General features: G+C 41.4%; 2 protein-coding genes across 5 annotated transcripts in view; both read left to right on the top strand.

Annotated features, from left to right (window-relative positions):
* Positions 1 to 8,832, top strand: part of LOC115105273 (prolyl 4-hydroxylase subunit alpha-2-like) — a 39,308-nt gene extending 30,476 nt beyond the window's left edge. For 2 of the 4 annotated variants that reach the window (XM_029627086.2, XM_029627089.2), the window contains 9 exons: positions 270 to 469; positions 791 to 967; positions 1,180 to 1,250; positions 1,371 to 1,470; positions 1,696 to 1,749; positions 2,940 to 3,005; positions 4,558 to 4,626; positions 4,895 to 4,991; positions 8,330 to 8,832. In XM_029627086.2, coding sequence (XP_029482946.1) covers positions 270 to 469; positions 791 to 967; positions 1,180 to 1,250; positions 1,371 to 1,470; positions 1,696 to 1,749; positions 2,940 to 3,005; positions 4,558 to 4,626; positions 4,895 to 4,991; positions 8,330 to 8,400 — 905 coding nt within the window. In that variant the 3' untranslated portion in view covers positions 8,401 to 8,832. Of the gene's footprint in view, positions 1 to 269; positions 470 to 790; positions 968 to 1,179; positions 1,251 to 1,370; positions 1,471 to 1,695; positions 1,750 to 2,823; positions 3,006 to 4,557; positions 4,627 to 4,894; positions 4,992 to 8,329 lie in introns of those variants that run through there. The other 2 variants (XM_029627088.2, XM_065007208.1) reach the window with 2 other exon arrangements.
* Positions 8,833 to 11,238: 2,406 nt separating this feature from the next.
* On the top strand, positions 11,239 to 24,248 carry LOC115105272 (prolyl 4-hydroxylase subunit alpha-2-like). The gene is made up of 14 exons (XM_029627085.2): positions 11,239 to 11,767; positions 11,945 to 12,041; positions 12,567 to 12,724; positions 14,796 to 14,927; positions 18,805 to 19,044; positions 19,242 to 19,429; positions 19,644 to 19,820; positions 19,912 to 19,982; positions 20,269 to 20,368; positions 20,490 to 20,540; positions 20,620 to 20,679; positions 20,781 to 20,849; positions 21,215 to 21,311; positions 21,777 to 24,248. The coding sequence occupies exons 1-14, from the start codon at positions 11,677 to 11,679 to the stop codon at positions 21,845 to 21,847; spliced, it is 1,602 nt and encodes a 533-aa protein (XP_029482945.2). The 5' UTR covers positions 11,239 to 11,676; the 3' UTR covers positions 21,848 to 24,248.
* The last annotated feature ends 2,146 nt before the right edge of the window (positions 24,249 to 26,394 follow it).

Below are 26,394 nucleotides of genomic sequence, written 5' to 3'. Positions count from 1 at the left end.
AATGGCAATTTTGAAACAACTGACTCCAAACACCACACCGCATCTTATTTCAGACATTCAATGTTAGTGTTTAGGCCTATTTCCCTTGATACTCAAAACGGATTCATTTTGTATGGTTGAAGTAGCATCACACAGAGAGAGACAGTTCCTTTTCACTCAAACCATTGACGAGAGTTAAATGTTGTTGAATTGTGCTGTGCCGTGCCATCACACAATTCCCTCATGTCCTGTTAATCTGCCGAACTGCATTACCCATGGTGTCCTTACAGACTCTAGCCACCAGAGGGCAGGAGGGAACCTGCGCTACTTTGAGAAGCTGCTATCCAAGCAGCTGAAGGAGCTGAACCAAGAGGTCCAGGAGCCGGCCACAGAGGAGCCCATCCAGCTGGGGACCTACAAGAGACCCAAGGACTACCTACCTGAGAGGGAGATCTACGAGGGCCTATGTAGGGGAGAGGGAGTCAAAATGGTGAGACCGACTGACTCTTATAACGCACAGACAGTGTTTTTAAAAGTAAGGAGCATGAGATGTAGCCTGTTCCCAGTATGTGATATCATGTCAACTCCTTGTCACTCGTTGTCATGGTGTGACAAGGAGTGACATGGAGTTGAGAAGAGAGCAGAAGCAGACGGGGAGCTAAATGAGATGGTGTCAAAAGGGTGATGTCTAAAAGAGACAGTTATTGTGAGGGAACTTTTAGAGCGGTGCGGTAATTTGACAGGGTTTTGGAGAGGAGCTGTGAGTTCCGGTCTAACTTCCCACACCCTCGACCCATCCCACCCCATCCAGACCAGTGCGAGGCGCAGCCGGCTGTACTGCCGCTACCATGACGGGAACAGGAACCCTCGCCTGCTGCTCCAGCCCATGAAGGAGGAGGACGAGTGGGACAGCCCACACATCGTCCGCTACCTCAACGCCCTTTCAGACTCAGAAATTGAGAAGATTAAGGAGCTGGCCAAGCCCAGGGTGAGAGGAGCAGAGGAGCAGCAAACCGGACCAGCAGGGCCACTATTACCTCACAGATGATCTATATTTTTTAGATATAACACTATACTGTATGTTTCAGTGGTAGTCTTGAAACATTGTATCATAAGGTGGTGAATGTCCAAGGGAAAATGAGATGTTACAAGTGCTGTATGTCAATATTTATTCCTACTTGTTGGTAAATCTTTGTATAGCTTGCGAGAGCGACTGTTCGAGACCCCAAAACAGGCGTTCTGACCACAGCGAACTACAGGGTGTCAAAAAGGTGAGTCATTATGGGTAAGCAGGGTTTTGGCGCCCTCTGTGGTTCATGTTTAGCTATGCTTCATGTCTGGGTGAACGAGTGGTGGTGTTGTGTCGAGTCAGTGGATCTGTTGTCCTTCAGTGCCTGGCTGGAGGGGGAGGAGGACCCTGTTATTGAACGTGTCAACCAGAGGATAGAGGACATCACAGGCCTGACGACGCAGACTGCCGAGTTACTCCAGGTACACACCACATACTATATAAGACTGTACATGCATTCTACCTGTTAAGACACGCATATTACCTAACACTGGATACTATTTTCTGGTGGCCCACTGCAAGAAATATCCCTGTTCACTCTTTGAAACTATACTGACAATCTTAACAGACACCTGGTTTTGTGTGACTAGTCTTAAGCTTCAGGTGTTGTTAAATAATTCAGCTTCTTCTCTCTTTTCACTGAACAGATTGCTAACTATGGGGTCGGAGGACAATATGAGCCACATTTTGATTTCTCCAGGGTAAGGGTGACCTCTACGGCCTACAATTGCTCCCTGTTGCATCTGAGAAGGGATGCAACAGGCACGCAATGGTTTATCCTGCTGGGTTCTATGGAGAAAGTATGTTTTCACCTGTATGTTGACCTGTGATAAAAAAAAACAATGACTTCAGTAGCACACACGTTTACGGTGTTAGCAGTCAACATGCAAGACATTGTCTAAGACAAATGTAGACCTATAAAGTTTCGTCGGGGGTTCTCCATCTCATTGACCATCCACTGCTAGAATAGTGTGTCATCTAAGAGAGGCCCTGAATTCCTATATGGCAGATTGACAAACGAGACCTAGGTATTATCTCAAATGGCACCATATTCCCTATATAGTGCACTACTTTTGACCAGGGCTCTTGGACGCGGCCCTAGATGAAGGGTTGAGTCACAGTTCAACCATGTCCATAACCCCCGAGTGCATCTTCCTATAAGGAGAAGAGTCTCTAGTAATAATATACAATTGTAATTGAGAAAATCATCACATTTTTGGACATGATCAAGTTTGTCCATGCATGCTGGCTTTGATATGTGGTGATTGAGTTATGGAATTATTTAAAAACACATTCAATACACGTCAGAAGTTGTTTTATTTTATGTTTCTGGCACACAAAAAATCACAGCAGGATGAAGATTGCATTTTTAAACTCGGGCACAGTTTAAGGTTTTATAGTGAGTAATGTGTGTAGGTTTCTTCTGTCTGGAAGGTTTCAGACTGTGCAACGCAAGATTCCCGGGGCCACCACCCATTTGTAGACAGTGCCACTGGGAGGTGCACAAAGTATCAATTAACTTCATGAAAATATATCCATATTAATCCAATCTAATCATCTACATTATTCTATATTATATTCAATATGCTAAATATTCAGTAGTAGCTCATATTGTGTGAAATCGGTTAGGCCTCACAAATTTTTCAATGACTATGTTAAGTCAAACAGTTGTTAATAATCAATTTAGTTATAGATGATTGATTTAGTGCCCTAGTGGCGGGATCCAAGAGTTATTCATTTCAGTCTGAGTTAAAAGTTATAAACATTTGTTGCAGCGTCCTCAGGACATCATGGTCGATGGAAATAGACTTGCTACCTTCCTGAACTACGTAAGTACATGTCTCTGTGTTTTTTCCAATGTGTGTTTTACTCTCAAATTTTATCTTCATAGAAAGATGAACCTGATGCTTTCAAAACATTAGGCACTGGAAATCGTGTGGCTACTTTTTTAAATTACGTAAGTATGCGAATCCAGTTGCTGCCGTCAATTTACAGTAGCAGTTACTGATTTTAGATTTTGACTCTTCTTTTTTGGGTCTCCATTTTGCATAATTATTGTTTTTGGCAGATCCATGAACTCTATTTGAATATTGGACTTCAATTGATTGACATTTCCATGTTTCTCAACCATTTGACAATCCGTGTTACCGCATACTCATACCATCACTAACCTAGTAGATGGTTGTCGGGAAAAAAGGTGATCAAAAACAGGACATTTCCCCTTGGAGTCTCTGTCAGTCAATTTCAGTGCATATTGCGTCGTGTTGTACCCCCACCCCCCCCACCCCCACCCCACAACATGCTACCTTGTTTCTTGGTCCATGCTAATACTGTATGCGTGATGTGAGTGTAAATAGAAGAAGAATGCCATGCTTTGCAAAACTACAGTGATTTTGGATCACTTAGTTTTCTGCTGCACTTCTGTATAGTTGAATGACTGGCTGTTATGGACTTGGTGTTGCTGTATAATGGTGTGTAATAAACATTATGTTTAGTGTCATTGAACAATTTGCCATAGTTTCAAGACTTTCAAGACACTTCTTTAGATCGTCAGTGGTCTTTACATTGCTACATGTTATTGTTTTATTTAGATCGTCAGTGGTCTTTACGTTGCTACATGTTATTTTTTTATTTAGATCGTCAGTTGTCTTTACATTGCTACATGTTATTTTTTTATTTAGATCATCAGTAGTCTACATTGCTACATGTTATTTTTTTATTTAGATCGACAGTAGTCTTTACATTGCTACATGTTATTTTTTTATTTAGATCATCAGTAGTCTTTACATTGCTACATGTTATTTTTTTATTTAGATCGTCAGTAGTCTACATTGCTACATGTTATTTTTTTATTTAGATCATCAGTAGTCTACATTGCTACATGTTATTTTTTTATTTAGATCAACAGTAGTCTTTACATTGCTACATGTTATTTTTTTATTTAGATCGTCAGTAGTCTTTACATTGCTACATGTTATTTTTTTATTTAGATCGTCAGTTGTCTTTACATTGCTACATGTTATTTTTTTATTTAGATCGTCAGTAGTCTTTACATTGCTACATGTTATTTTTTTATTTAGATCGTCAGTAGTCTTTACATTGCTACATGTTATTTTTTTATTTAGATCATCAGTAGTCTACATTGCTACATGTTATTTTTTTATTTAGATCATCAGTAGTCTACATTGCTACATGTTATTTTTTTATTTAGATCGTCAGTAGTCTTTACATTGCTACATGTTATTTAAAAAAAAATTAAGATCACTTTATTCGTCCATTGGTCACATGGTCCAATAGAAATGTCAGTTTGCTTTATCCCAACCCCTCTGAAAGACACAAGTACACATGTACAGGTTGGAGCAGGGGGCTGCCACACTGGGCGCCAGTAACTTGTATCATTACGCGCCTGTTAAAACAGTGTATCCTTTTAAAGGCAGTACACATTTCTTACAGTATAGTTAACTGTATATCAGTAAAGCCAGCTGACAGGGTTGTGTTTTCCCTGACAGATGAGTGATGTTGAAGCGGGAGGAGCAACTGTATTCCCAGACTTTGGAGCAGCTATCTATCCCAAAAAGGTGAGAGATAAACCATTCACCTACTCTTAGACAAGTACAGCCCTCATCACTATAGGGCCATGTCACCAGGTCATGAAAAACTCTAGATGAAAGGCTCTAGATTTTCCTGGTCAGGTCACATGGTCAGGGAAAACTCCTAGCCCTTTTCATCAAATATATGTAACCCTGGGTTGAGATGGCACACACTATCTTATAGTGGGCCATCATGTCGATGCAGTGGTGACTTACATGTACTAAACAGGTATGTCTCCTCTATGTGTGTCCACAGGGAACTGCAGTCTTCTGGTACAACCTCTTTAGGAGTGGAGAGGGAGACTACAGGACCAGACACGCTGCCTGTCCTGTGTTAGTAGGATGTAAATGGGGTGAGTTGGATGGAGAGTTTAATCCAAACTCACAAGCAGCGTCTAATCTCAATATCAATCAATTAATTGGTGTCAGTCATTTGATGTGTTTCTTTGTCTACTTCCTAGTCGGTGCTCCTTGTATGTATCTCTCACATAGGCTGCAATCAAACCTTCATAGGAATGTTACCTCAGGGTCGTTCCACATCAAAAAACACAAGAAGGAAGATTGACACCCACCATCTCAGATTGGTTTGAAATCGTTTCTGTAGTTAGAAACAGGTAGGATTTGCATTCCTGAAACATTAGGTCAAAATATAATTTAGTCTTTGAGAATTGAAGACAGTTGATTGCACCCAAATTGGCCATTTTAATTGATATGATTCATATCATATTCAATAGATATCTGTTTTGGACCTACATTCTTCCAAGCAATGAGAAAGCCATGAGGAATCCCCCAAAAATGACGAAAGCCATCCCCACACCTCACACCAATCCCACCCCAACAACCAGTGTTCAATATCAGTTCTCTGTGTTTGACAAGTAGTATGGAGCTGCATCTTGGAGTATTGTTTATTCATACTATGTAATGTATTCCCTGTGAATCTGGTGACGGTTATTTCCCCCTGTTCAGAGAAATTAGTCATTGAAGTCACTTGCCTTATTTCCTGTTAAACTTTGTGAAAGTACCAGGTTTTGACCACTAGATGGTTCTGTTCCAGCTTTACTGTCACACCTTTTTACCAATTTTGCTGGTCACTTGTATATATTAAATGGATCACAACATTTTCTTTGCACCTTTGGGTAGAAAACTAATTGCTCATGGTAAATATACTGTAAATGATGTGGTCCTACAAGTCAAGACAGTTCTACATGAAATAGATGTTGTTGATATTCTCTTAGCAACCATTTTTGGATTCCTCATGTCTTACTTATTGGTAAGAAGAAGTTTGGTCCAAATCGGAGTTTGGGTACTATATTTATTGAATAATATATGAATCCTATCAAATAAAATGGCCAATTTATGTATAATCAGTTAGCTTAAATTGTCAAAAATCAAATTATAGGAATGCTTATCTTATCTGTTTCTAACAATCTGAGATGGTGGGTTTCATGGCTTGTGGAAATGACATGGAATGACCTGCAGTGTTTGTTTTTTGAAAGTCTGCCTGCACATACACTTACAGTGCCTTCAGAAATTACTTTTTTGTGTTATAGCCTGATTAAATTCAGATTTTCTTTGTCACTGTCCTATACACAATGCCCCATAATGTCAGTGGAATTATGTTTTTCAAATTTTTACAAGTTAATTAAAAATGAAAAGCTGAAATGTCTTGAGTCAATAAATAACTCATTTGTTATGGCAAGCCTAAATACATTTGCTTAACAAGTCACATAATAAGTTGCATGGAGTCTGCAAAAAATGTGGCAAAGCAATTAACCATTTGTCCTGAATACAAAGTGTTCACTGAACAAAAATGTAAAAGCAACATGTAAAGTTTGGTCCCATGTTTCATGATCTGAAATCAAAGATAGCAGAAATGTTCCATATGCACAAAAAGCGTATTTCTCTCAAATGTTGTGCACAAATTTGTTTACATCCCTGTTAGTGAGCATTTCTCCTTTGCCAAGATAATTCATTCACGTGACAGCTGTTCCATGTCAAGAAGCTAATTAAACAGCATGGTCATTACACAAGTGCACCTTGTGCTTGGGACAATAAAAGGCCACTCTAAAATGTGCAGCTTTGTCACACAACACAATGCCACAGATGACTTAAGTTTTGAGGTAGTGTTCAATTGGGGTGTTGACTGCAGGAATGTCCACCAGAGCTGTTGCCAAATAATTGAATGCTAATTTCTCTACCATAAACTGCCTCCAACGTTGTTTTAGAGAATTTGGCAGTACGTCCAAGCGGCTTCACAACCGCAGACCACGTGTATCCACGCCAGGACCTCCACATCCGGCTTCTTCACTTGACGGCTCATCTGAGACCAGCCACTCGGACAGCTGACAAAACTGTGGGTTTGCACATTTGAAGAATTCCTGCACAAATGGTCAGAAACCGTCTCAGGGAAGCTCATCTGCATGCTCGTTGTCCTCGCCAGGGTCTTGACCTGACTGCAGTTTGGCGTCGTAACCGACTTCAGTGGGCAAATGCTCTCCTTCGATGGCCACTGGCACGCTGGAGAAGTGTGCTCTTCATGGATTAATCCCAGTTTCAACTGCACAGATAGCAGTGTATGGCGTAATGTGGGAGACCAGTTTGCTGATGTCAACGTTGTGAACAGAGTGCCCCGTGGTGGTGGGGATATGGTATGGGCAGGCATAAGTTACGTACAACAAACACAATTGCATTTTATCGATGGCAATTTGAATGCACAGAGATACCATAACGAGATCCTGAGGCCCATTGTCGTGCCCTTCATCCGACGCCATCACCTCATGTTTCATGTTTGTGATGCTCTGGATCGACGTGTACAATAGTATGTTCCAGTTCCCGCCAATATCCAGCAACTTCGCACAGCCATTGAAGAGGAGTGGGACAACATTCCAATGCCACAATCAACAGCCTGATCAACTCTACGCTGCATGAAGCAAATTATGGTCATGCCAGATACTGACTGGTTTTCTGATCCCTACTTTTTTTTTTTAAAGTTATCTGTGACCATCAGATGCATGTCTCTATTCCCAGTCATGTGAAATCCATAGATTAGGGCCTAATAAATGTATTTAAATTGATTTAAATTAATTATATGAACTGTAGCTTAGTAAAACCTTTGAAATTGTTGCGTGTTGCGTTTTTATATTTTTGTTCAGTATACTGAAAACTATTGTCTAGGATTGATCCACAATCAATTTGACAGAACTTGAAGAATTTTGAAAAGAATAATGGGCAAATGTTGTACAATCCAGGTGTGGAAAGCTCTTACAGACTTACTCAGAAAGACTCTCAGCTGTAGTTGCTGCCAAAGGTGCTTCCAAAAATATTGACTCAGGGGTGTGAATACTTATTTAAATTAAGATATTTCATTTTCAATAACTTTGCCATAATTTCTAAAAACATGTTTTCAGGTTGTTATTATGGAGTATTGTGTAGATGGGTGAGATTTTACTATTTTTTGTTGCCCATTTGGATTTTAGGCTATAACACAAGAGAATGTAGAATAAGTCAAGTGGTATGAATACTTTCTGAAGGCACTGTACTTCTGGAATAGGAAGCATCTACCTGTGAGTGGAGTCTTCCTGGTAGTTGTAGGTTTTAACAGAGCCCTAATCTCACACATTGGAGATACTTGAGACTTCCACTCAATTGAGACTGACATTGACATACTGTACTTTATTTTATCTGTTGCCAGTGTCCAACAAATGGATCCACGAACGAGGTCAGGAGTTCAGGAGGCCATGTGGCCTGACAGAAGTGGACTGAACTTGACCTCTCACCCCTGACCCCTGGCTGCAGGAGTACACTCCACCTGCAGTGCCTGAACTTTTGATTGAAAACACACACACACACACACTGTGGTATCCATTATGGCTTTTAACAATGATCTGAAGCTTGGGAGTCTGCAGTAACTATGCAGAGAAATGGATATGTAGCTTTAAAGTCTCTGATTTCTTGTTTTGTTTACATGTTTGTTTAGCATTCAGATGTTTCATACAAAAATGACTTATGCATAACCACATACTGACTGCACAACCCTATCAGAACATACTGCTTCATCTATTCCTGTCCATTTACGTTTGTATTTATAGACTTCTTAAATTATTACACTGTATGATTGTGACATTTTTAAAAGATGGAAAATGTGGAGCAGAATAAACAGTGTATTTGATTAAAAGTGCAGTAGGCCTACATTCACTATTGTGATGGCTGATCTCTTGACGGCTCTGTCAAATGTAAGTTGTTATAAGGTTTTGCCTAGCCCTAACCTATTTTATGATGACATTTTTCTAAATTAGCCTAAAATCGGCTAAGGCTCATGATTTAAATCTGACTGCCTGATAAATCCCATCAACGCTGCCTGATCTAAGTGCAAGAAAAAAGGACTAGTCATCATCCGATATGAACCACTTCAGGAGTTAGCCACTAGAGGGTGCTATCCTGCCAACTCCTTGTCAGTCATTGTCAAACAGATATGAGACCAGGCTACATTGGAAGGCCTATATTGTAACCTTGTGAACAAATTTGTTTAACATTACTGTTTCATAATGTCATCACCTCCACCATTGAGAAAGGCTATTCATGTATGTAACCGGGCGTGATTGGGAGGCACACAATTGGCTCAGGGTCGTCTGGGTTTGGCCGGTGTAGGCCGTCATTGTAAATAAGAATGTGTTCTTAACTGACTTGCCTAGATAAATCAAATGTAAAAAAAAAAAAAAAAAAAATGTAAAGCCATTCCACCATCACCACCTAGTAAGGATGACCTGTTTTCCAGATTAACACATCCCAACTGTTCACAACAGAGAATTGTAGCAAAGCGGTGATGAGGGTGTCATTTTTCCGACACACATGGGGCGTGTTCCTCTGCCCAGGCGTTGATGATGCATGCCAGATCTTACAACGCCTGGATAGGTATTTTAAGTATCATATGTTATAGCAATGTGGTGTCCAACAGGAAAGTTGATGACCTGGTACGCAACCATTGGTGGATGGATGCAATGTCTGAGCAGGGGAACTTGACCAAACTCTATGGGCGTGATCAACATTCCAGTCGACTTTAAAGACGAGTCAAGACTGACTAGTCAAATCACCTACAAAATAACTATTCGATATAATTTGTAGATCAGTCAGTCACAATTTACCCATGCTACATCACGGTTTTGACACTCTCAAACACGGCCTCTCACTTTGCGAAAGTCAGTCAGACATTCACTATTAAAATGTGAAGCCTTTTAAGCACCACACTGAAAACATTGAGTGTTTTTCCACGTCACATTGATGATTTTAAACACTGTTCGAGACTCTGACAAGAGCTCATGGACACATTCCCGAGCAGACTGCGATTTGGTGACATCTCAGCCTTTACCCTGTAACTCATTACAGCAGCGTTGGTGTCATCATTTTCCATTTCCACCTTCCTAATATTGACTTGCACCCCGTCAGGGCATGGACTGCAAGGTGGTGAAAGCCTTCCACAGGGATGTTGGCCCATGTTGACTCCAATGCTTCCCACAGTTGTGTCAAGTTGGCTGGATATCCTTTGGGTGGTGGACCATTCTTGATACACACGGGAAACTTTTGAGCATTAAAAACCCAGCAGTGTTGCAGTTCTTGACACACTCAAACTGGTGCGCCTGGCACCTACTGTCATACCCCATCCAAAGCCACTTAAATCTTTGTCTTGCCCATTCACCCTCTGAATGGCACACATACACAATTATTTTCTCAATTGTCTCAAGGCTTAAAAATCATTCTTTAACCTGTCTCCTCCCCTTCATCTACACTGATTTGAATTTGAATTAGAAGTGACATCAATAAGGGATCATAGCTTTCACCTGGTCAGTCTATGTCATGGAAAGAGCAGGTGTTCCTAATGTTTTGTGCACTCAGTGTATATGGGAACCCATGTACCATAGATGAGATCAGCTGTGGGCCTACAGGTAAAGGTCTCATTCCCTCCTCTCTGCCATGATATCACCAAGCTGTCTTGTTCCATAACTTGCCCTTACCCTACTATGACTGTGGGGCAGCTTACCATGTGCTTTTATTTTAGTATTTGACTGAACACAGGAAAGTTAATTTACCGCACAAGTCTAATGTACTGTCCCTCCACACTCATAAATACCTTTCTCTCTACCGCTCCCATAGCCTTGTTTGGATATTATGTCAAATTGCTGTCAAAATTCCCTAGAGATCCTCTCATGACAGGTTTGTATGTTGATGAGGGTGCACTTTGTGGTTCATTTGAGACAAACAGATGACACCCTAACAGAGTAAATGCGTTGGGTAAGAGAGTTTGTGTAAGAGGGACTCTATGATTCATGTTGCTAAGCATGGCTTTATGTCTTCAGGTGTTTCACCATAAATGAAGCCATGTCCACACCCTGTCATTAAAGGATTAACAGAAGCCCTTGGTGGTATCTCCATAACCCTGGTTCAGTTCAACGCTAAATACGCAGTTAAACTAAACGCATTTCTACTTAGGTGTTATGACACATAGGCCATCAGGGAGTTACAGTAGTAGGGATTTAGCGCCTACATGGTTTTGCACAACTTCCTGGCACTTTACTACCTCTCTTACAAATGCTGTAGACAAGAGATAGACAATGTGGCTAGCACGCTCTTACTAGTGCCATAATCTGTGGCCTTAAACTGTACAGTAGGTTACTCAATTGAGATTAGTGCGAATGAAAAGATCCTCTATTTGCCATGACTGTGCTTTATGAAAACTGTAGATGCAGGTGACTCGAGATGTAAAGGGTTTGACCAGGCTCGTTGACGTGGACATGTTTGGCTTCTAGACTGACTTTGGAGTAGTGTCTTTCAGTTGTGTTTTACCACATAATTTCTGCGTTGGACTCTCGTCTTGGAATCTGACAAGAATACGATTGTATTTGCTGGTTCAACATCAACATAGGGTATTCCTTAATGTATATATAACATATACATTGGGTATACCTTAATGTATATATAACATATACATTGGGTATATTTGGAGTTTTACTAAAACAGGGCTAGAGCTGTGCGACTGGCCAGGAAATGGAATCAAATTGTCTTCGACGTGTGATTTTATTATTGCTGATAGGCTGGACTTTCTGTGCTGAAGAGACTGAGTTCTACTCCTCTACAGGTAAAGTTATGTTACTTTTTAGATTGCACATTCACTGAATCAGAACTTTTAAAGTCAGGATTGAGGTCATTCGCAGATTTGTGATTAAAGAGGATTCACTGTTAGTGTATGTGCACCTCTGTGTCTATGAGCATCAGATGACATTCATTGGGAACGGCATTTTCTCCTTCCTGACAGATCACATGATGGAACTGCTTGTCATTGAGCGGAGTCTCATCCAGAGCCTCAGAGATTTCATCACAGCAAAGAAACAATGCATAGACCGATTTAACAGGTGACCGTGCAGAGGGTAGTGGGTTTATGGGAAATCTCCACTTTGTCACATAATATTCAGCAATTAACCTCATCTATCCATTGAGGAATCAGAAGTACCCAGTTTCTGACTTGAAAGTTATATCTTTTGGCACAATCATCTAGTCTAAGTCCTCTAAAAAGAGAGTTGGAATCAATTTTAGTTGTTTTATTGATCTTCTTGGCAATAAAGAGAAAAAAACGGAATACTCCTAGACTGCTGTCGGAAATCTTCAAATTATGAAAAAAAATGTAAATGTTGCAAGTGTGGTTTCGGCCCCATTCTGGCCTTCACCAGGGTTGGTGGACATGTAGATATAGTATGTGGCTGTTGAAAGAAAATGAACATTTTCCAACCGTAATCTAGGAGTTACTTGGTTTTTCAAAACAGAATGTATTTTCTCTTTTTTTTTTTTGTGGCCTCTGGTGCCATAACTCCTACATACTCTGCTGCTGGTCTTAGAAATGGGCTTTCAGTTAATCATATTTTTATAATAATCAAACACAGTGTTGTTGAAGCCTGTGAAAATGCCTCTGGAGACTTCCCAGAGGATCTGGAAAAACACATCAGCAACCCTTTCACTGCATTCAAGCTGGTGCGAAGACTGAGGCTCGAGCGGAACATCGTGGAACAAGTTACCAAGACATGTTCTTCATATATTGCAGGTAGTGATCTAATATCTTCAATTGAAATGAACATCATTAGATGTATACAGTATCCACATAGTATCTATCTGCTTGATAGACACACTTCCGCTGTTGATGTGCGTTTGTTAATACAACCTCATGTTTTTATGGATTGATGATGCAGATACAGTTGAAGTCGGAAGTTTACATACACTTAGGTTGGAGTCATTAAAACTCGTTTTTCAACCACTTCACAAATGTATTGTTAACAAACTATAGTTTTAGCAAGTCGGTTAGGACATCTACTGTGTGCATGACACAAGTAATTTTTCCAATAATAGGGGTCAGAATCCAGTGGGTCAGAAGTTTACATACACTAAGTTGACTGTGCCTTTAAACATCTTGGAAAATTCCAGAAAATTATGTAATGGCTTTAGAAGATTCTGATAGGCTAATTTACATAATTTGAGTCAATTGGAGGTGTACCGGTGGATGTATTTCAAGGGCTACCTTCAAACTCAGTGCCTCTTTGATTGACATCATGGGAAAATCAAAAGAAATCAGCCAAGACCTCAGAAAAAAATTGTAGACCTCCACAAGTCTGGTTCATCCTTGGGAGCAATTTCCAAACGCCAGAAGGTACCACGTTCATCTGTACAAACAATAGTACGCAAGTATAAACACCATAGGACCACGCAGACGTCATACCCCTCAAGAAGGAGACGTGTTCTGTCTCCTAGAGATGAAAGTACTTTGGTGCGAAAAGTGCAAGTCAATCCCAGAACAACAGCACAGGACCTTGTGAAGATGCTGGAGGAAACGGGTACAAAAGTATCTATATCCACATAACTTGAAAGGCCGCTCGGCAAGGAAGAAGCCACTGCCCAAAAACCACAATAGAAAAGTCAGACTACGGTTTGCAACTGCACATGGGGACAAAGATCATACTTTTGGAGAAATGTCCTCTGGTCTGATGAAACAAAAATAGAGCTGTTTGGCCATAATGACCATTGTCATGTTTGAAGGAAAAAGGGGGAGGCTTGCAAGCCGAAGAACACCATCCCGACCGTGAAGCACGTGGGTGTCAGCATCATGTTGGGGGGGTGTTTTGCTGCAGGAGGGACTGGTGCACTTCACAAAATAGATGGCATCATGTGGAAGGAACATTATGTGGATATATTGAAGCAACATCCCAAGACATTAGTAAGGAAGTTAAAGCTTGGTCGCAAATGGGTCTTCCAAATGGACAAGACCCCAAGCATACTTCCAAAGTTGTGGGAAAATTACTTGACAACAAAGTCAAGGTATTGGAGTGGCCATCACAAAGCCCTGACCTCAATCCTACAGAAAATCTGTGGTCAGAACTGAAAAAAGCGTGTGTGAGCACGCAAACCAAACTCAGTTACACCAGCTCTGTCAGGAGGAATGGGCCAAAATTCACCCAACTTATTGTGGGAAGCTTGTGGAAGGCTACCTGAAACGTTTGACCCAAGTTAAACAATTTATAGGCAATGCTACGAAATACTAATTGAGTGTATGTAAACTTCTGACACACTGGGAATGCGATGAAAGAAATAAAAGCTGAAATAAATCATTCTCTCTCTACTATTATTCTGACATTTCACATTCTTAAAATAAAGTGGTGATCCTAACTGACCTAATACAGGAAATCTTTACTTGGATTAAATGTCAGGAATTGTGAAAAACAGAGTTTAAATGTATTTGGCTAAGGTGTATGTAAACTTCCGACTTCAACTGTATGTTCACCTTATTATAATTATCGGTTGTATAAGTGAGTCTTAAATAACCTTGTTCAAACTAACTCAAGCTTACACAAGACCCTTGGTCATGACATATTAAGTGTGACTATAAGACCCAAGTTGTGTCCCAAATGGCCCCATATTCCTAATATAGTGCACTACTGGTCAAAAGCAGTGCGCTAGGGAACCGTGTGGCATTTTGTACGCAGACTTATTGAACCTTACACAACTCCATTACTAAATCAGTTATCTATGCTTGGATATGAACGTGTTAAAAGTGACTAGACCCAGTGTCCATTAACTCTTGTTCCATTTTTTCCTGCCGTGTTTAAACCTTTCCATAAATCTAGATTTCCTGGCTAATGTATCATTGGTCTCCCAGCGGCTCCCCAGTGAGAAGGACATGGATGGGGTTGCATTGGGTCTTATACGTCTACAGGACATATACAGACAACTGCAAATTATTACAGTGGATGTGTCAGGTGAGACTAAACTGGGAACTGTACATCTAGGAACATTTGGTAAATAATCACTCTGGTAAATCAGACCGTTGCAATTTAAACATCCTATGAATAGTCATTTTCCTAGGCATTTTCTCTTGATAGCAATATACCTAAAAGGATCATTTAATGGCCACAATTGCTTGATGATTTCTGTAAGATTAATCATTATTTTGCTTTATTGGGCAAAAAAAGATGTCATACTACTAAAATATCTTTCCTTTAATGTAACATTGGGCTTATCACTAGGAGTGTTGGGTAGGAGTTAGGCGCAGAGAGCAGAGGGTTCGGTGAAATGTAATTATTTATTCTCCGGCACAAATGGTCACGCACTGACCAGCCCAAACACAGGACAACGAGTCCGGAGAAAACTAAACGAGAACACATCCCCAACCACCAGAGTAACAAAATAATCCCGCACAAACCTAAGCGGGCCTAACAGGTTTAAGTAGACAAAAATCAAGAAACACACAAAGGAACAGGTGCAACTAATAAGACTAAACTAACAGAAAAGGGACCAGTGGCGGCTAGTAGACCGCCGAGCACCGCCCGAACAGGCAGGGGAGGCACCTTCGGTGGGAGTCGTGACTATACCATGCACGGCCCCCACAGCGCGCTGCCACCTGCCTCGAGGGCGATCCGGGGGGCGAGGCGCCGGGTGATCCGGGTGGAGGTGGTGGAAGTGCCTCAGAAGTGAAGGGTCCAAAATGTCCCCCACCGGTACCCAGCACCTCTCCTCCGGACCGTACCCCTCCCAGTCCACGAGGTACTGTAGGCCCTTCACCCGGCGTCTCGAGTCCAGAATAGCACGTACTGTGTACACCGGGGACCCCTCGGTCCAGAGGGGGTGGAGGGACCTCAGGCACCTCACCGTCCTGCAGGGGACCAGCCACCACTGGCCTGAGGAGAGACACATGAAACGAGGGGTTAATACGATAGTAAGTAGGAAGCTGTAACCTATAACACACCTCGTTTATCCTCCTCAGGACTTCATTAAATGGCCAGATGTGGTACTAAACGCGGTCTTGCTCTCATCTCCCTCCCGGATACCCACCAGATTATACGCACTCCTAAGGTCCAGTTTTGTGAAGAAACGTGCCCCGTGAAATGATTCCACCACTGTGGCGATAAGAGGTAGCGGGTAACTAAACCCCACCCTGATGGAATTTAGACCTCTATAATCAATGCACGGACACAGACCTAGGTAGGTGAAGGAGTCGGGCGCAGGAGAGCAGAGATGTCTGAGAAGCGTACTTTAATTGGCAAGTCCACCAACACAGGTATGGCACAATCCAAAAAATACAACGCCCTCAACAACAGAGAACCCGTACGAACGCACGGAGGAACAAACAAAGTTCAGACAATAACACTCTTATGAATCTGTGAAAACAAAGAATGGCATAATAGAATATTGCAAGTTAAACACTGGAATGGTAGATTTGCAGTGGAAGAATGTGCAAAGTAGAAATAGAAATAATGGGGAGCAAAATAAATAAATGAATACAGTAGGGGGAGAGGTAGTTGTTTGGGCTAAATTATAGATGGGCTTTGTACAGGTGCAGTAATCTGTGAGCTGCTCTGACAGCTGGTGCTTAAAGCTAGTGATGGAGATAAGTGTTTACAGTTTCAGAGATTTTTGTAGTTCGTTCCAGTCATTGGCAGCAGAGAACTGGAAGGAGAGGCGTCCAAAGGAGGAATTGGTTTTGGGGGTGACCAGAGAGATATACCTGCTGGAGCGCGTGCTACAGGTGGGTGCTGCTATGGTGAGCAGCGAGCTGAGATAAGGGGGGACTTTACCTAGCAGGGTATTGTAGATGACCTGGAGCCAGTGGGTTTGGCGACGAGTAAGAAGCGAGGGCCAGCCAACGAGAGCTTGGCTGGCCCTCGCAGTGGTGGGTAGTATATGGGGCTTTGGTGACAAAACGGATGGCACTGTGATAGACTGCATCCAATTTATTGAGTAGGGTATTGGAGGCTATTGGAGGCTATTTTGTAAATGACATCGCCAAAGTCGAGGATCGGTAGGATGGTCAGTTTTACGAGGGTATGTTTGGCAGCATGAGTGAAGGATGCTTTGTTGCGAAATAGGAAGCCAATTCTAGATTTAACTTTGGATTGGAGATGTTTGATGTGAGTTTGGAAGGAGAGTTTACAGTCTAACCAGACACCTAGGTATTTGTAGTTGTCCACATATTCTAAGTCAGAACCGTCCAGAGTAGTGATGCTGGACGGGCGGGCAGGTGCAGGCAGCGATCGGTTGAAAAGCATGCATTTAGTTTTACTTGTATTTAAGAGCAGTTGGAGGCCACGGAAGGAGAGTTGTATGGCATTTAATCTCGTCTGGAGGGTTGTTAACACAGTGTCCAAAGAAGGGCCAGAAGTATACAGAATGGTGTCGTCTGCGTAGAGGTGGATCAGAGACTCACCAGCAGCAAGAGCGACATCATTGATGTATACAGAGAACATACACTTAGTATTACTTTCTTAGCTACAGTATGCATATCTTCCTGGGATATTACATAATTTATGCAGCAGCATACAATGCATTTTTGGTCTTGGACAGGAAGTTTGCGTGCTTGTCCTTCGTGGGGCAAATTTTGTCATCATTTTGTCTGGCATTGTCTCGATTTATGGTGCTTTCAAAACAACTGGAGGACGGGTTTACAATTCCAAGTTGGATGACCATTCAAAACGTATTTTCCCAGTCGGAGCTCGTTTATTCCTGACTTCCCAGTTAACTTGAGTTCAAGATTTTGCAGTTCCGAGGTGAACAGTTGTTGTGAGCGTGGCATAAATCATGCTTCATTGACAGCAGGGCCAATGTTGAATGTTTATCATTTTTAAATTTGGAAATGAGCCCATTAATCCCAGATTTGGGACCACACAGTCACTGTCACTGATTCCTTCCAAACCACTTCATTATTTCTCTTCATATGACAATGATTAAAAATGATTTGCCAGTAGATTATTGACTTGATTCATGATGATGACCGCTAGCTAGGATTGTGAAAGTATGATGTTGACATGATCAGTCCAATCAAAGCTACTGTAGATATAACGTGATTTGACATTTTATCTGTGGCCAATGACCTTGAGCCTTCTTGGATGGGCACTACTAATGTAACTCTATGGCAGACCCCAAAGGGCTAGAATGTTCAAGGAATCTTCTTATGCTTGGCAGTGATGTAAAGTCCCCATGAGTGACAGAACTCTGAGCCAATCACGGCGCAACTCTCCGTATTTTCTGCTGACTTGCCCCATCACCACAGAAAGCACTGAGCTAGGCTGAAACATCTGCATTTTGGAGCTACTTTACTCAAGAAAACAAAAAAGAGACCATATTTTGTATAATTTTGTATGAGGCTTTATTAATTAACTCAATGATATATAGATAATTTTTTACATTGTTTGCAAACTGATATGTGACGCGTATTAATTCCAAAATAACATGGAAAAAATGCCAGCACCGCCATATGAGGGGCTCAAAACATGTGGGACCAAATTCAAAATTTCATCAATCTATTTTGTATAATTTTTTTTAGACCTATAGGGGTCCTAAAATTCCAAATCAAATAGCTAAATGATACATTTTACAGCCATCATAAAGCAATTCCACGTTAGCTAAGTCGATATTGTGATCAAAGAGCGTAGATCTACAGGGGTTACGTTTTTAAAGTTCTGCCATTTAGTCTTATGCTGCCTCCAATAGTCTGTGTTTCTTGTACAGTATCTGACCAATATCCTTTTAAATAAAATACTTTTAAAAAATACATTTTTAAGGTTGTTGCTGTGTTCAGAGCGGTCTTAAATGAAAAGTGCTGTACAAATAAATTGTAGCATGATTTGCTTTGCTTCACAGGACAGGTAAATGTGACACCCTTGGATCCAGATGACTCCTTCCACGTTGCCATGGTGGCCCTGCAGAACCACAAGTTCCAGTATGCCCTGCTCTGGCTCCAGGAGACCTTCAGGCAGCTGGAGGATGGCATCCCAGCTCTGGTGACCAGGAGAGAGGTTCTGACCTACCTGGGTCCCCTAGCCTTTCAGATGGGTAACCTGCCTCTAGCATTGGAGCTAACGCAGCAGTTGCAGGAACTGGGTATGTGGCCTATGTTACATAAAGGAGCAGTTGTTTCTCTTATGCACTGGTTTCAAAAACAATACAGTGATCACAGTGAACCCAAATTCCTGTGAAGTATTTTACCATGTTCATTTGATATCTGGACTCAAGTTTGAGAGTTAGCTAAGATGTACTACATAACAGTGTGTGTCTGTCAAAACACTTCCTCCCCTTAGACCCCAGTTGCATGCAGACCAAGGTGCACCTGGCCTACTACAGAACCCTGAGAGAGAGCATCCGGTGTGGGAGCCAGACACAAACACCCTCATTGCCCTTAGATGCACCAGTGGACATCTTAACACTAATCAAACCAGCAAGCGAAACCTCATACGAATCTCTTTGCAGAGGGGAGGGCGTCAAAATGGCAAGTCCCTCGTACTCAATTACAAATAGCAACATACTATGAATGTAAATGAACAGTCTGTCCTTAACATCCCGTAACAAAGCTGGCCATAGTTCAGCGTTCACACAAGATTTGCTTCTGAGGTGCCAACATGAACTTTTCCATGAATTCTATACTCATTGTCTACCTGTCTTGTGAGTGTATGAATAAAAGATGCTGTGTCTGTGATGGTCAGACCCCGAGGAGACAGAGGACATTGCAGTGCAGGTACAGCACTGGTAGAGGCAACCCTCGACTCATCTATGCACCTATAAAAGAGGAGCAGGAATGGGACCATCCACTAATAATACGCTATCATGACCTTGTATCTGAAAGGGAGATTGAGACCATAAAACACCTATCCCGATCAAAGGTACTGCAGCTTGATTTTAAACTACTAAGAATATATTCACAAGTGTCTATTTTTTTTGGGACTCAATTTTGTGTTGTGCATTGTCACCAAGCTTGACAGAGCAAAGGTGTCAGACCATGTGACAGGGGAAAGATTTTCAGCTGAAACCCGTGTGGCTAAAAGGTTGGTTGTTTTCATGTTGTTATAAAATAGTGCCTTTTGATTAGTGTATTGATTTCCACCATGCATTAAGCAGACAGGATGTAATGTGTAACTTCTATTTGAATAGCTACTTACTGCATACACAATAAAGTCTTCCTCTGTTTTTTTCTATACATCCTCTATTTTTGCAAGTTCCACTTGTAAAAGCTGGACAATCAGGATCGATCATAGACCAAAGATTCTGTGATATCCTCTGACCTTATGTGACCCTATGACTTTATCTAAACCCATTGTGCTGTGTGGCCAGTGCATGGCTGGCTGACGAGGACAACCCTGTCATCTCCCGTGTTACCCAGAGAATGGCTGACCTGACTGGGCTGGACATGGAGGCAGCAGAGATGCTCCAGGTAGGTGACAGCTAGAGGCAGAGCTCAGGGTTAAGCCCGGGTGTTGGCTGGAGGATACGGATAGGGTTAAGGGATTAGGGTGTGGAGTTTTTAAAATGTCTCAAATGTCAGATTTTTTCAGGTTGCAAATTATGGGATTGGGGGCCAATATGAACCACACTTCGACAACAAGGTAAGCATTAAAATAATTTGATAATGGTATGTGTTGTTTGTTCAACAAGCATATATAGTAATATTCTTATGCTCCACAGCTGACCAATGACACAGACTACATGACGAGGGGTGGCAGGATCGCAACGATCTTAATCTATGTAAGACTGCTGTATATCGACATCTCTGGTTAAAACGTGACAAAGTAATGAAACGCGTGACTGTGTTGTACATCATGTCTCCCTCTTCTGATCCATGTCAGATGAGTGATGTGGAAGTGGGTGGATCGACTGTGTTCCCTGATATAGGCGCTACTCTACGACCGTACAAGGTACATTCAAAGCTGACTAATCATCATCATCATTCATGGTTACATGGGTAGTGACAGCAACGTTAAACACTACAGGTGTCCATGTGCATTGTCCAAAAGCCAGCGATGCAGAACTCAGGCCCGCAGTTCTGACATTTTATGGTTTTCCCTGGCCCTGAACTGGTTGATTAATGCCACTGATTGGCAGGACAGTACATGTACCTAGTTTCTCAGGTAGAAATCAGTCTCATATGCTATAGGTGGTCCTTAATGAGCACTGGAGCTGTGCATCTCTGCCCTAAGCCAGTAAAACATGTGAGTAGTGCTTGTAGATCTGGGTTGAGGTATATCCGTGAACTCATTGTTACCTGTGTAATCTGCTATAGGGTTCAGCGGTGCTGTGGTACAACCTTTTGCAGAATGGAGAGGAGGACGCTAGGACCTTACACGCTGCATGCCCTGTATTTGTGGGCAATAAATGGGGTACGTTCCCATCAAAACCTATGCCTCATAGTATGGACAATTACATCAACAAAAAAAAGTTAGAACACAGTTTTTTGTCATGAAGAAAGACAAAATCTCATCACTTATTATTACAATTTTATTGAAATGAAGACATAATAATTCATATAATATAAAAAGAAGAATTAAAAAGCATATTGAGATGTAATAATCAAAACAAATGGATTCAAATCATTAAAAAATATATATATTGTAATGTACATTGATGGTACTTTAAAGCAGAAGGGTACAGAGAGAACTTGAGCCATAACATCTGTTGTATGTTAACAGCATTACAGTCAGATGGGAAAACAATCAGCTGATCAGTACATAATAAAGGGAAACTGGTATAAAGTGATAAGATCATTAGATAATATAATGGGTAAATGAGAGATTACAAAAAATGAAATGAACAGAACTTGACTCTTATTTCTTCCCTGGTTTTAGTTGCCAATAAATGGGTGCGGGCCCACGGACAGGAGTTCAGGAAAAGATGTTCTTTGTCCCAGATGGACTGAGACTGGAGCCAGGATGGATTCTCCCCTCAGTTTACCTACACATTCCTGCACATTTCCCCATTGTTACTCTCCTTGGCCTCAGCTGGCCACCTGGGGGAGGGACCCACTGAATCACACGAAAGCACCTTTCAAGTGTTTGTGCAGTGAAGCAGGACAAGATGTCAACAATACTAAGCTGACATTTGAACTGTGTTGCATTTTTTTTTTTTTTACAGTGATTGTCGAAAATGATATTGTTTGCGGGTAGTCCATAGAGTAGTTTACGTGATTGATTAGATCCGCATGATCCATTTAAAATACATTGTAGAAGACAGAGTAATAAAATATTTGGACCAAGAATCACTGTTCCTCTATACATACTACAGAATATATTTTGCTTGCTGTTTTGATTTTAGCATCCACTTAATCTGCAGCACACACACACACACACACCCACACACACACACACACGGGAAAATAGAAGAGGTAAAAACTAATGTAGAGGAATTGCTACTATGTCTGTTTCTGCTCTCATGCCTAATGGAATTTTTGGCATGAAAATGACAGCAATGCTGTTAACAAGAGCACTAACAGATTTGGAACCAGGTTACAAAAATACACAATGTCCCATTGATGCATTGCAGTGCAGGTAAAGGCTGCATTCAGAGATGCTATACATGACTCTGAGTCTGTGTTCTCCACATCACTCTGTATAGACAAACGTCAAACTAAAATCCAACAAGGCATGTGTGGGTGAAGAGGGTGGCTGTTTCTGGATGGTGCCACTGCCGATGTAAAGACTAAGCACAAACATACATTTTTTGCACGTGCTTTTGGCGCCGCCGACGCACCAGAGATTTACATCTTTCTCTGAGACTACACAGTATATTCTCGTCCTCCACTGTGAAGGAGAGACAAATAACTTGTCTGGCCTGCACAGAGCCCTGACCTCAACCCCATCTGAATACCTTTAGGATGAATTGGAACGCCGACTGCGTGCCAGGCCCAATCGGCAAAATTCAGTGATCGACCTCACTAATGCTCTTGTGGCTGAATGGAAGCAAGTCTCTGCAGCAATGTTCCAACTTCTAGTGGAAAGCCTTCCCAGTAGAGTGGAGGCTGTTATAGCAGCAAAGGGGGGGACAAACTCCATATTAATAATGCCCATGATTTTGGAACGGGATGTTTGACAAGCAAGTGTCCACATACCTTTGGTCATGTAGTTTATATCGAGACAAATTAGACTACAGACAGTATCCAATAAGTAGCAAAATATAACATGAAAATGTATTTCAATATGATTGAAATAGGCCTATAGCCTAATGTATTTCTACTACCGTTCAAGCGTTTGGGGTCACTTAGAAATGTCCTTGTTTTAAAAGAAAAGCACATTGTTTTGTCCATTAAAATAACATCTCATTGATCCGAAATACAGTGTAGACATTGTTAATGTTGTAAATCACTATTGTGGCTGGAAACGGAAGATTTTTGATGAAATATCTACATAGCCGTTTTCAGCAACAATCACTCCTGTGTTCCAATGGCACGTTGTGTTAGCCATTCCAAGTTTATCCCGCACGTCACCAAGAACAAAACATATGGAATGAAGAACACACCTGCCAGACAAGCAAAACCAGGTGATTCAACACATGCGCAAATGGCACTGTTAGTTGTTTTTATCACCATCGTCCCATTCAAATTACGCCCATGAAATCAAATGTATTGCTCTGATGCAACCCAATGACCGACTTTGGACAAATCATCAATTTTTACTGGTTTCCACCAGTTAACACAGCCACAAAGTCAACATTTGCTAGTCGATATCGTAAAAATTCATGAAAACATACATTTGCTTTTTGGTCTTAATTTAAGGTTAGGGTTAAACATAAAGTGAGATTAATGTATTAAGATTAGGATTAGGTTTAAAATCTGATTTTAAGAAGAGAAATTGTAGAAAAAGACCGATGTATGGCTTTGTGGTTGTGGTAAATAGTGATGACCATGTTCACTCACGTTATTGTAGCACATGTAAGAGAATCTCCACACGTCTCCAGGTCCGATTATAGCTCCGATAACCTTTAAAATTGTCACGTTCTGACCAGATAAAGCTTTTATTTTCTATGGTAGAGTAGGTCAGGGTGTGACTGGGGGGTTGTTCTAGTTTATATTTTCTATGTGGGGTTCTAGGATTATTTTCTATGTTGGTGATTTGTATGATTCCCAATTAGAGGCAGCTGGTTATCGTTGTCTCTAATTGGGTATCATACTTAAGTAGCATTTTTTTCCACCTGTGGGTTATGGGATATTGTTTATGTTTAGTTGCCTGTTAGCACTGCATTGTTAGGCACGTTTCACTTATTCTTTATTTGTTTTGTCTTTACTAAAGTTTCACTTCATTCTTTAATAAATATGTGGAACGCTACATACGCGTTGTTTGCATTTCTTCTCTTTGCAGGTCATGAGGCCTGATACTTTTTCGGATGTGCAAGTAAAGTTCTCCTTGGATTTGAGAAGTTGTAGCTGACGTTGGCACGGTCTGAAACCTATATAGACAGATGGGGACAGACAGGAGACAAACAAACAAAACCCACCAATCCTGCTGTAAATGGGGTCAAGCGAGAGAGAGAGAGAGAGAGGTGGGCTGACCAGCCCACATAAAAAATACATTTTACCCCCTAGTTATCAAACATTTTCTCTCTACAACAAGTAGTATTATTTATCTTAAGGCTTTCCTACTTGTTTATTTAAAGCACCAGTGGGCTTGTGCTTACTATTGACTTTTGTAGTACACTATAATACACACTGTAGTATCCTTCGATCAATTGTATTACTTACTTTATAATTTTGTAGTATAATGTAGAATACAGTATAATATCCCTCGATCATGTAGTGTTTACTTTAGAATTTTGTAGTACAGTGCGTTCAGAAAGTATTCGATACCCTTTGACTTATTCCACATTTGTTGTGATATAGCCTGAATATAACATGTATTAAAATGTGTTATATTTCCTCACCCATCTACACAAAATCCTGCATAATGATGAAGTGAATACATGTTTTTAGAAATGTTTGCAAATGTATTGAAAATTACATACAGAAATATCTCAAGTATCCCTCTGAGGTTCCCCCTTGAATTCAGGCTGTAACACAACACAATGTGGAATAAGTCAATCGGTATGAAAACTTTCTGAAGGCACTGTACACTGGAGAATACTATAAGACACACTGTAGTATCCCTTGATTGATAGATTTTATTTGACTATGGAAAAACACAATACAACCACAACGGTGTATACAATGCATTTAGAAATGTGTTGCGAATAACACAAAAAAATATTCTGTTATATATTATTATTATAATGTTTTTCTGTCAGCTGTACAATGGTGAGATCCTTGTTTGAATACATTCATGTAAAAACACTACAGGTAATACCTACAATTGAAGTCGGAAGTTTACATACACCTTAGCTAAATACATTTAAACTCAGTTTTTCACAATTCCTGACATTCAATCCCAGTAAAGATTCCCTGTTTTAGGTCAGTTAGGATCACCACTTTATTTTAAGAATGTGAAATGTCAGAATAATAGTAAAGAGTGATTTATTTCAGCTTTTATTTCTTTCATCACATTCCCAGTGGGTCAGAAGTTTACTGTCACGACTTCCGCCGAAGTTGGCTCTCCTGCCTGTTCGGGCGGTGCTCGGCGGTCGTCGTCACCGTCCTACTAGCCACTACCGATCCCTTTTTCGTTTGTCTATTGGTTTTGTCTTATTAGTTTCACCTGTGTGTATTTTAGTTTAATTAACGTCCTTATATGTAAGTAGGTTGTCCCGCCCTTGTTTTGTGCGGGATTGTTTTTGTATTCATGTCATTTGGTGTAGTGCTTGTGTTTTATTCTCCGGTCTATTTTTGATCCTGTGTTGGATTATTCACCCTGTGTGTTGGGTTGACCGTGTTTTTTGTGCGCCGGAGAATAAACTGTCAAATATCTGAAACCTGCTCTCTGCGCCTGATTCCACCCACCTTGATAAAACGTGACAGAATCCCACACCTCCATGGAATCAGCAGGAGCAGCCGCGTCTCCTCTCCCATCGATGGAAGAGAGGGTCCTCCATCACACCAGCGTGCTTCACCGGATTGGTTCTGCCATGGACCAAATGATGGAGAGGATGGATCGATGGGAGAGGAGTGGCCTCCCTACCTCATCTCTAGCACCCCCTTCTACAGCACCTCCTGTTCCTGCGACCACATCTGGCTCCGGGGCTCTTCGGCTGACACTCCCACGGGAGTATGATGGAACGGCAGCTGGGTGCCAGGGTTTCCTCCTTCAACTGGAACTATACCTGGCTACCGTGCGTCCTGCTCCCTCCGGAGAGGAGAGCGTGAGCGCCCTCGTCTCCTGCTTGACTGGGCGAGCCCTCGAGTGGGCCAACGCAGTGTGGAATGGTCCGGACTCGGCGAGGGATAATTACCCAGAGTTCACCCGCCGATTCCGAGCTGTTTTTGACCATCCACCAGAGGGTCGGGCGGCGGGTGAACGGCTCTTCCACCTGCGTCAGGAGATGAGG

This window comes from Oncorhynchus nerka, linkage group LG22 (assembly GCF_034236695.1).
Source record: "Oncorhynchus nerka isolate Pitt River linkage group LG22, Oner_Uvic_2.0, whole genome shotgun sequence".
In the NCBI taxonomy this organism is placed as follows: domain Eukaryota; kingdom Metazoa; phylum Chordata; class Actinopteri; order Salmoniformes; family Salmonidae; genus Oncorhynchus; species Oncorhynchus nerka.
The sequence above is the reverse complement of the archived record's forward strand: the minus strand, read 5'-3'. Positions and strand labels throughout refer to the sequence as shown.

Excerpts from the sequence above, each read along its gene's own strand:
- LOC115105272 (XM_029627085.2), top strand. The coding sequence starts at position 11,677 with ATGGAATCAAATTGTCTTCGACGTGTGATTTTATTATTGCTGATAGGC. Across the intron at positions 19,983-20,268 it reads GAAACCCGTGTGGCTAAAAG|TGCATGGCTGGCTGACGAGG; the intron begins GTTGGTTGTTTT and ends CTGTGTGGCCAG. Across the intron at positions 21,312-21,776 it reads ATTTGTGGGCAATAAATGGG|TTGCCAATAAATGGGTGCGG; the intron begins GTACGTTCCCAT and ends CCCTGGTTTTAG.